The following is a 10,863-nucleotide window of genomic DNA, read 5'->3' as shown; positions in this document are numbered from 1 at the left end:
TTCTTAAACTTTTGGTGTTACGGAGCCCGTGAAGCGGAAGATTACTATTTATGGAGTCCCGCAAATTTGACACTTGACAAACATATTGATGAAGTAGTGTCGAAATGTGGCAACAAGGCTGTAATTGAAATATGGCGTTATCAATTGAAACTTATAGATAATCATATCCGAAAGACCGCTTCGTTGCCATATTTCGACGCTACCGTTGTCACATTTTATTAATGCCGTTATTTATTTTTATGTTAGACTACAATTTTTCAGTATTTTAATAAGTGAACGAATAGCTCGCGGAACCCCACGAAGATTTTTCTCACAGAGCCCGGAGGCTTTGAGAACTTTCTAAACAGCCATGGTCACTTCCCCTTTCCAAGAACAATAAAACAGCTTTACTCTCTCCCCGGGAAAACCTATGCAGTTGGTTGAGGCTTCCGTCATCATCAAGTCCATGCATTCGAAAACTAATAACTTGCTGACAAATCCCATACCCGACATGGAAAGGTAACTGGACGAGATACTGTGGTTCGTCATATGATTGAGCCGTCCTATCGGCTTTCCTCTCCCCCGGGATGAATATGTAAATCCTATCCGAACATTGGCATCAAAGATGCAATATTTTGCGGGTTACAAAAAACATACCATATTGTGATCAAATAATATATTTTGCTTATGATGTCACATCAGGATGAACGAACAAAAATAAACGCTTATACAATACATGCATTCACTGGCCACATACGGCCCGGGCATAAAACAAACTAGGTTAAGAATTCATCGTATTTTTCCGGAATGGTAATTGTATTTCCAAACTCCTAAGAATTGAACGAAATATTTTTGATTCTCTGAGCCAGAAAACGTTCATTTTATTAGAACATTTGTATTTGCTTGAAGCAAGGTTGATCGTTCTCCCTCAGAAGTCAAGAAAACGCATCTCCGTGCATAAGTTGCAGGAGGCCATTGAAAAACCAAGAGCTTCTGAAACTATGGGTGTGCCAGAAATTGCGAATTGACATGACACTAGCGGTTAAGAAGGTTGAACTGGGTTTGAATTTTGTTAAAATGAAGCCAAGGGACTGTTTCCTTAAAGGTTCAGAGTATGGGATCAAAATCTAGAAAAAAAATGGTAATTTTCTAATTTTGGGCTTATTTTCAAGTATTTTATTTGAAAATATGCAATTCTTCGCATTTTTGTAACACATATGGCCGTAGGATAATGCAAGCTTATTAGACTAAATAATAATAAAATGATTTGATCATACGTAAATAAGCATGGTCTTTAGATAACACGAGCCATTATACAGTGATATAACAAGCATGGACCTAATATAAATCAAGCTAAATGTAAGCTAGGCAACTGTAATATAAAATTTGGTAGTCCCATAGTATGTGTACCAGGTTAGGGTTAGGCCATAATTTTATTCAGCTTTTCCTTATTTTAGTTCTATTACGAGTTCAGAGACTGCCTGTGTTGGCCAAGTTTATATACCCCCTGCCCATAGGCTTCAGTTCCTTTACACAACTTGATGTAAAGTAGGCAAACAGAATTAGTTATCTCCATATTGGTACACACACTTCTGGAGTGCCCAAAATCGTGCTTGGGCCAGACATCAATATACAATAATAATTCATAGAAAGAAAAGTACCAGTGAGATGGGATAGTTGAAATATATCAAGGAAAGGTTCCATCAAGAATATTTACATTCAAAATTAATTCTAGCTGATCTCTTCCAAACGAAGTACTAGGATTTATTAACACTAGGGGCATAGCCAGGAATTTTCAAAGGGGGGAGGGAGGTTATAAAATTTGTGAAAATAAAGTTAGACCTTACAAGTAAGGGTCCTGTCAGAGTGCTAAAATCGTGGGTTCCCAAGAGTCTGAGAGTCCGAAAAACATTTCAAGCTATGAAATAAACTTCTACGTATGATATAGAAAAATGCTTTTTTTACATATCAAAAAGGGGGGTTTCGACCCTCAAACCCCCTAATGGCCACACCCCTTATTAGAACCCCTAGTAACGATGTGGGGTAATTTACAATGGCGCATCCCCCTCCCCCAAGGTTGTCAAACCCAAAGCATGATTGGCATGTTCTTATTTAAATCTGGTGTTACATTTCCCAAAGTCTTTAATAGTGATAAAAAAAATTTCTCAACTCTTGACTTGATTGTAAATTTTTTACTCCCCAAATAAAAAAAAAGTTCTCAATGGAATAAAAGCGAGCATGGAAAATAGCTAGATTATATTTTTCTTCAAATTTGCCATGTTTTAAATGATTATCTACTTTGGGCATCGATAACCAGAATCAACGAAGCATGACTAGTCAGAATAAATCACTCATGAAAGAAGTGTACCAATTCCGCCAGGTCACACTTCATTAATTTTTGAAACTAGGATAGAATCCTAAATCATGTGCGACTGGCCAGAATATAGTGCCAGTGCTGTCAGGTCACGCTCCATTGATTCTGCAATTAAGTTGAGCTGTACAAAGGTATCCTACTAACTAACAATATAAATACAACTGCAAATGAATTGATAAGATAAAAGAGTTTGTCTGAAACAAACATGTCAAAGCCCACAATCTGGACCGAATAACTGTTTAATACGAGAAATAGGCTGGTACGTGCCAGTCTACTATTCTCCATCAAGACATAGGCTAGGAACCGGGTAAGAAATGGCGTTTGCCATAGTATTTATTACTACCTTTCCATACTCCAAGACAGTGTTTACCAATTTATGGATCGCTTGAAATTTCTTTTGGGTCACTTGTTTTTGAACAAAAACAAGTGTTGCTGGAGAGTAATTGTATATATGTGAGAATATCACAGCATAAAAATTTTGATTGAAGCAACACCACATGAAGGCGAACAATTGCAGCTTAGTCATTTAATTTTGCGACTATAAAAGTATTACATGTCATTTAGCATATCCTTGCACCGCAAGATTTTACAAAAATTTTTTTTTAGAAAATTTGGGTTGCTTGAAAAAAGGATTGGATACCACTACCTTTATGCCAATATGGTCTGGATAGATGTGTATCAGTATGTGTACCAGGTTAAGGTTAGGCCATAATTTTATTCCGATTTCCCTTATATTAGTTCTATTAGGAGTTCGGGGACTGTCTGTGTTAGCGAATTGAATAAACACCTGCTCATAGGTTTCAATCACTTTACACAACTAGATGTAGAATTTAAGGCAGTCAGATTTGGGATAAAAAATATTCCGGTAGTCTAAGTTTCCGTGACAGCAATGACTTGAAATACCTCCAAGTCTAGTATCATTCAGTACATACAGGCATCTCTACCAAAACCTTGAACAAAACTCTAAAGAGTGCTTTCTTCAATATACCTATTTAACTCATTTTTGTTCAAGTTGTTTCAGAGTTTGACTTAATATTGTTGGCATTGGAGGTTAAGAATTCGAGGATCCAAGCCAGTGATTCTCAACCGCGTTTCCTCACCATTCTCCAGCGGTTCTCATTATCCTTAAAAAATGGGGGCTCCCGAAGTATGCGAACCAAGATGGCGGACATCGGAACGTAACATTGGCAACAGGTTAGGCGATAATTTTTTTCCAATTTTCCTTTTTTAGTCGTATTATCAGTTCGAAGACTAGCCAAGAGCCTCCCGTAGTATTTATACCTAAAATTATGGCCTAACCCTAACCTAGTACACATATTACATTTCGATGTCCGCCATCTTGGTTCGCATACTTCGGGAGCCCCAAAAAATGTAACTTTTCCCCGACGATCCTCCTACTTCCAATAGAGAGTTTAGGACCTTGCTTCGAACTGACTTGCATAAGAATTATTTCCAAAACAACAATTATAAATGTGTAATGGCTGTAAACAAATTTTACAGAATAAAATTTTTATTTTGCAACGAAGGGCAGCAGATTTTAGATTGATGGGCCCCAAAGTTGATTGACTGGGCCACCAAATTTAGAAGCGGAAGGATATTCGCGGGTCGGAAGGGAGAATTGCCATCAAGGGGCCTGTACATAAAATACCGGTATAAATGAATTGTTACTGCTGATGGAAACGTTAGAAACAGTCAAAACTAACTATTTTCAAATCAAATCTTTTCCAGTGAGAACTTCCAAGTAGATAAAGACTGACAAAACATTCAATTGCACAATTTCAAAAACTGTATAAATCAGGGAATTTAAAAGATGGAATTTTTTATTTTTTGAGGTGAAAAACCAACATTTTTCAAACAGATATCCAGATCATACAACACCATATAAAATTAACGCTAATAATAAATACAAGGGGGTGTTAAAAAACTCTCTCACCCCAGCTTGAGGTGACTAGCAGATAGCTTATTTGCTTCAAGTTTATATATTATTATAATATTTATTTTTATGCTTCGCCATTTTGCTGGAGAGGAGCGGCAACTTCAGTTGGGGCTTGGGGCTCGGAAACCGCAGGTTGGGGCAAAAGTGGGGTCATTTTCGGAAGGGCTGCATTCAGACTGTCCAGAGATGGCAGGGTGACCTGGCCCGCAGCTGGCATTGGGGTGATATTAATTGGGTCAGTTGCAATGGGGTTTGATAGGGTTGGCATTGCGTAACTTGTGGGTAAAAGTGGGACTTGGCTAACTCCTACAAGTGGGGGTAAATTCAGGGGTGGGATGGTTAAATTAGGGGGCATTGTCAGGTTAGGGAGTTGTGGCATAGGGGGGAGGCCCGCGGGGAGTGAAATAGGGGGAATCCCCGGTATAGAACTCGTAGCCGGTTGTAGTGGTGCTTGCATCTGTGCAAGTGTTGGTACGTTGAGATCAATGTTGTTGCCGGGTAACATTGAAGCGGTCGTTGCCATAGGAACAGACACTAGAGGTGGCACTGAGGCATAGTGAGCCGTGGACTGCCCAGGCAAGGAGGAACTGAGAGAAACCTGTAAAATAGAGTTAGACTTTCTGTTCGAGATATTTATCTGTAAAATAAATGGGGCATGTTGCCATATACCCAGGAATTTTATTTGAACATAATTCGAATTAATGCTATCTGAAAAAGCCTTGGTCTGTCACATAATTCAGCAAAGTAGTTTTCTCCCACCCTGAGAATGTCAAAATTAAAGCCTAATGATTCAAATATGAGTAATTAGAGTAATTATTTGCCCTCCGTACATCGATGACCAAAGTCTAAAACTAAAAAAATTTGGTACTCCTGAAGTATGCACACCAAGATGTCGCATAACCTGAACCTTAACCTGGTACATAACCTGAGTTCAGGTTGTGCGCCATCTTGGTGCGCATACTTCAGGAGGTCAAAAAAATTTATTATTCCATATACATACGAAGATTCAATTTAACAACATGGAATATCAAATATTCTAAAATCGGGCCATGCTCAGCAGATCAATTTCGACTGAGAAGTGAGAACTTCAGAATATCAGAAGCTGAAAAAACTAATTTTTCTGTCAATTTTAAACAATTCAAATTATTCCGAAATCTGGAAAACCAACTATATCGAATAGAATATAGTCAATTTTAAATGTATACGATTATATACATAAGGCGTATCGGGTTATAAAACACAACGGTTTTTAAAAGCAATTATCAGATTTTGAGAGAAGGTGATAAAGCACTACCAGATCCATACATTAGACTTATAAGGCCACAATCAATTTTTGAGAAAAATAAAGGATTTTAAGTGAGCCGTAATGTCCATAAAATATGGCACTATATACTCGAATTATTGATCGTCCATCACTAATGTTAACTGTATATTTATTGTATTTCTGGCAACTTGCATTTTACCAGATGGCCGAGCATGACCTGTGATGTCATTAAGTCACAGATGACTGATTATGACCAACCAGCTGTGAAGGTGAAGTAGCCATATGCTTGAGGGCACATTCCTGTTTGTGTATCTTGGGGGTTACTTTGGTTATGTTTTGGGCATTTATTAGTTATTATACGCAGGGATGGCCAATACCGTTACCGAATAGTCCACTATTTTGAATACAGTTGAAATTATTATTTTTGAAAATGAAATTTCGAATAGGAATTTAATTATAACCGGGCAGTTTACCACACATTGCCGTGCTATGTTAGAGTATAAATACTTTTATTATTTTGTAAACACAAAAATATGAATCATAAATTATTGATAATCAGGCAATTTACCACACATTTTATGTCCACAGATTGTTGATGCAACCATGAGTAACATTGGACAAAATTAAATTAATAAAATTAATAATAATTTTGAATGATGGCATCGGATACGGATATGAATACTTTGACTAATGACTTTCACTATCATCATCAAAATTATTAGCCAAAAAGCCGACTTGCGACAATTAATTGGTATCATAACAATTTCAACACTAAATAATTTTCACGTAAGAGAAATGAATGTGTAAATTAGAAGCCTTATATGGAAAGGGCGGCAATGTCCACCATGCGACTATGCAAATGTGTCGCAACAATATGCGTGATGAAGCGCAAAAATTCTGTATCATTCGGAATTATTTGAAAATCAGCCTTTAATTTGATACTTCAATATTCGAATATTTGATTCGTTTTGGACAACCCTGATTATAGTTTATACTGAGTTAACACTGATGACTCACCTCTGAGAACCCGTCCACTGGTTGTACTAACTGCTGGGCTGGTACAGCAGGGGCCACAGCTACTGAGCTGAGAGTGCCAGGATCTGTCTGTTGAGATGGATCTATAGGTGAAAAAATAGTTTGATTTAGTATAAGGTAGGACAACGTTTCCCAGGAAGAGAGGAATTTTCCTGCCCAAGGAGGCTTTTGATGTTCGTGGGGAGGAAATATGATAGAAAAAAATCATCTACTGAATATACAATTGCAATGGATGTTAGCTTGAAATGATCGGAGTCAATACTTTTCAATATGACATTTACTGCATCTTAAAACAACCCCTTCTAGGTAAAAAGCAACCGTTATTTGAAACGACAAGATTTTTTTTTTAATTCAGCATTACCTGTCCAATTTATAACACCAGTGAAGTGGGGGCCGTGGAATTTGAGCCCAAAATTCATGACCTATAATGCCAACTTATTTGAGAGTTCATAGCTTTGACAACGTTTCCCAACCAGTAAGAACTTTACCCTAAGGAAGAATTTGAATGTTTTTACTTTCTATACATTAGTTTGCATCTAGCATTACTAATATTTTATACCTTTCAGTATCATCGAAATGCATATAGAAGCAGACATCGTAAACCATTGAAAATGTACAAAAATTGTTAAGTTGCACGTATTGCAAGGCAAAGTCTCAGATAAAGATAGCATAACAATTGAAAACAATGTTTTTATGCATAGCTTGGGGGATCAGGAAATTAATAGTAGACAAGGGAGGAACGTTTCAAAAAATGTTTGTTTCAAAAAACCACTTTGCAATCTCACTTATGCTGTACAGAGAACTACCTATCCTGAATTCAATTCAAAAATTTTGAAGGAAAGACAAACCTCTTGCAACCGTCGGTATCCTATGCAGATATCCGTAGCCAATTCCACAACCAAGGTTGCCTTCCCCTCCCCACGCACTATTGGGAGTTATAACAACTTCTCTGAAACAAGAAGGCGAAGTTAATATCCAAAAAAGCACATAAATTATTCTAAAACCCCTTGGTTTCGCATAGGATTAACCTACTCAAAGCAAGTCAATGGCACTCATTCAGAAGTAAAGTAGACTCATCTCTGAGCAAAGTCAGGGACTCGCTCGAAGAAGATTTAACTTTGAGCAAAGTAACTGGCACTCGCTCAGAAGTAAAGGAGACTCATCTCTGAGCAAAGTTATGGGCACTCACTCAGAAGTAAAGAAGACTCATCTCTGAGCAAAGTCACGAGCACTCACTCAAAAGAGTAAAGGAGGCTCATTTCTGAGCAAATTTACGGCCACTCATTCCAATGGAGTGGACTCATCTCTGAGCAAAAGTACCTGCCACTACTGGAATGTCGAGATTTACACAAAAAATATAGATCTTTGGTGGTGCATTACGCAACAGTGAATGTCTCAAATTTTGACTTTATTAATAACTCAAAGCTCAACATTTAGTCCTGCTTTCAAACTCCAAAATTCAAAAACGTGACGGCAACTCGAATAAAACAGTTAATTACCGGCAATCATAAAATGTTTTTTCAGAATAAAAATTCGAAAAATTGTGATACCTTGAACTGTCTGTGTCACTATTATAAACGTATAACTTCAATTGCTTTCCATCATGCGACTCGATCAGTGAAAATAAATCGTCCTGTTCGTTCAGAAGAGAATCTGCTCCAATGATGTAGTCAGAATAAGGACGAAGTCCTGGATAAAAAGAGAGACTAGGATTAATTTAAGGTTCTGAAACTGAGCACCCCGAGCGGTTTTCTTAGGGCCACGAGCCCTTCACAGGATATTCGTTGCGACTACATCAATTTAATAAAGTAAAGTGACAATAATTTATTCATTCTTTGCTTTCGTTTGTTGGTTTTTTTAATATTTAATGTGGTGCATTGAATAACTGATGAAACGTATCATTAAAAGCAAAGCTGAGTGTTTTTATAGAATTATGTAGTGACGCAAGCGTTTATAGTTTGGAAGGTGGCAAAAAATCACCAAAGGTTCCTGAACATTACAAACTTATGACATATTTACTTGGTGTAATGAAAATCACAAACAAATTGAAATAAAAATTTGACTTTGTTAACACTGAATTATGAAAAGAAAAGGATCTATCCATACTTTATGTGAATTTTGTCAATGCCATCCCATATTATGTGAGCTTGTTTTTGTGCACAAACGACCACATAAGTTGGCATATTCACAAATTTAAATTTAAAATCGGGGCTGAGTCAGATACTTAATTTTGAAGCTAATTTCATTTCCTATGAAACAATATAAGAGCGGGCTTTATACGACACTGAGAAGTACAAAACTTTGTGCACATTTCAGGCTTATAACTTTTGAGCTGCTATGGCTAAAAATCCAGAAAATGCCAATATTCGAATAGTAAAATCCGTATGCAATGACTGCAAGAATATTGTAGACAACCTGCCCACATTATTGGGCCGACCAATGTCTAAAAAACTGACAGAATTAAAACACTCTATTAATAATAGGATTATTCTGTCAACTTTTTTGATGCTTCAGAAGTGTGTGTACCAATATGGAGATAACTAATTTTGTTCGCCTACTTTACATCAAGTTGTGTAAAGGGACTGAAACCTACTGGCAAGGGGTATGTATATTCACTTAGCTAATATAGACAGGCCCCGGAACTCGTAATAGAACTAAAATAAGAAAAATCGGAACAAAATTATGGCCTAACTTGGTACACAAACTACAGGAGTACCATTTTTTGCACTACATTTATATAAAAATCTCACCAGCTAAATAAGCAGGTGAATTCGGTTCAACATCCAAGATATGCCAGACGTTCTCGTTTGCTCCTTCAAACGAGCAAAACCTAATTGATACTCCGAGTAGACCCTGTCCTCCCCAAACACTACTAGGAGTGAGAGTGACTTCCCTCAATTGTAAACTTTTACTGCTGTAAACGAGCATTTTTATCGGTTTCTCAACGTTCGCTCGCAAAATGTCTTTCAATCTGTCATCGTCTTGATTTAATCTTGTGTTTCCGATCATTACGATAAAATCGAAGAACGGTTCCAAACCAGCACGATGGCCGGGTGAATTTTCTTGGACACGTAAGACATGGTAACCTTCGGTGCCTCCACCAGGGATTTCAATACTACTCCCCGCTCCCATTATTATTTAAAGTATTTGAAGTTCTATAAACAAAACGAAAATAATAATAATTAAATCATAGAATTCAGTATAATCATGAGGGGGCTGATAAAATGACATCATCATAAGATGTCATTTTTTATATTTCTCTTGGGAGAGAGGAAGCTAGTAAGATGATTCATTCACATTATATGATATTGTATGTTCAGTTATCATTCCTTGTCGATATGGGAATAAAGTTGTGAGAAATTAAATTTCTATAAAAATAGGTTGGCATTCGGTGCAATGTAACAAACACTTGATTTGTTTCCGAAACATGACAGCATGCGTGTCAGATCGCGACATGCTTGTCTCAATAATTATCTTAATCAATCGCAGTGTGCGCCGATCGTTACGTGGCCAAAACTGTGTTTTTTGTTGGTAAAGCGGATTATTTTTTTCAGTGAAATTCAGGACGACGTTTTTAGATTGCGCTCTCTTTTGTCTTGCGCATGCGCAATATCGGTTTACCAATTATTGTCCATATACAGATACAACTGTATAAAGACCCAGACATCTCATAGAGGAAGGGTTAGAATTCACTGTTATAATTGATGTCTTTCAATATGGGGCCTTCTATTCTTGGAATTGGAGAACTGTGCCCCACTGCAAGTGTAATCAAGCTCGACTAGTCAGAAGGGTCATTATGGCAGTACCGGTATGGTTGAGCTGTATTACAGTATAGCCGTACGGTACGCTATATAAATAAGCTGCCTTATCCTCTCCCCCAGGATAAATATGTAAATCCTATCTTATAGTCCTAGGTCTGTAGGTTGACTAGACCAGTTCTTTGATGTTACATATTTCAGCTTTTAAAAGATCAGAAGATAGGCACTCGACTACAGACTAAAAGAGCTCACTTGCAATATTTGTAAAATTCTCGACTTGACTGTTACAGTCATTAAAATTAATGTACATAACATTCTAATACATAATTCCATAACCCGCCGGAGGCAATCTCCAATTCGCGATCCGTGAAAAGCCACGCGGCAACAGAAACAAGAAAGCGAGACGTGTAGGCTACAAAGAAGCCGAAAACAGGTTTCGAGAAACTTACCACCAAAAATCCATGCATTATCCGATACCTAAAAATGATTTTTAGCACTTTGACGTAATAAAAAGTCC

At 37.2% G+C, this 10,863-nt stretch overlaps 1 protein-coding gene across 1 annotated transcript; it reads right to left on the bottom strand.

The window, feature by feature from the left end:
- Window positions 1-640: 640 nt before the first annotated feature.
- Window positions 641-9,758, bottom strand: LOC120334877 (Golgi reassembly-stacking protein 2-like). The gene is made up of 5 exons (XM_039402392.2): window positions 9,339-9,758; window positions 8,139-8,277; window positions 7,437-7,537; window positions 6,571-6,671; window positions 641-4,887 (listed from the first exon to the last, which is right to left on the bottom strand). Exons 1-5 carry the CDS (start codon window positions 9,718-9,720, stop codon window positions 4,354-4,356), a joined length of 1,257 nt encoding a protein of 418 aa, XP_039258326.2. The 5' UTR covers window positions 9,721-9,758; the 3' UTR covers window positions 641-4,353.
- Between the last annotated feature and the right edge of the window lie 1,105 nt (window positions 9,759-10,863).

This window comes from Styela clava, chromosome 1 (assembly GCF_964204865.1).
Source record: "Styela clava chromosome 1, kaStyClav1.hap1.2, whole genome shotgun sequence".
NCBI lineage: Eukaryota > Metazoa > Chordata > Ascidiacea > Stolidobranchia > Styelidae > Styela > Styela clava.
Note: the sequence above shows the minus strand (reverse complement) of the source record. Positions and strands in the feature narration are given on the sequence as shown.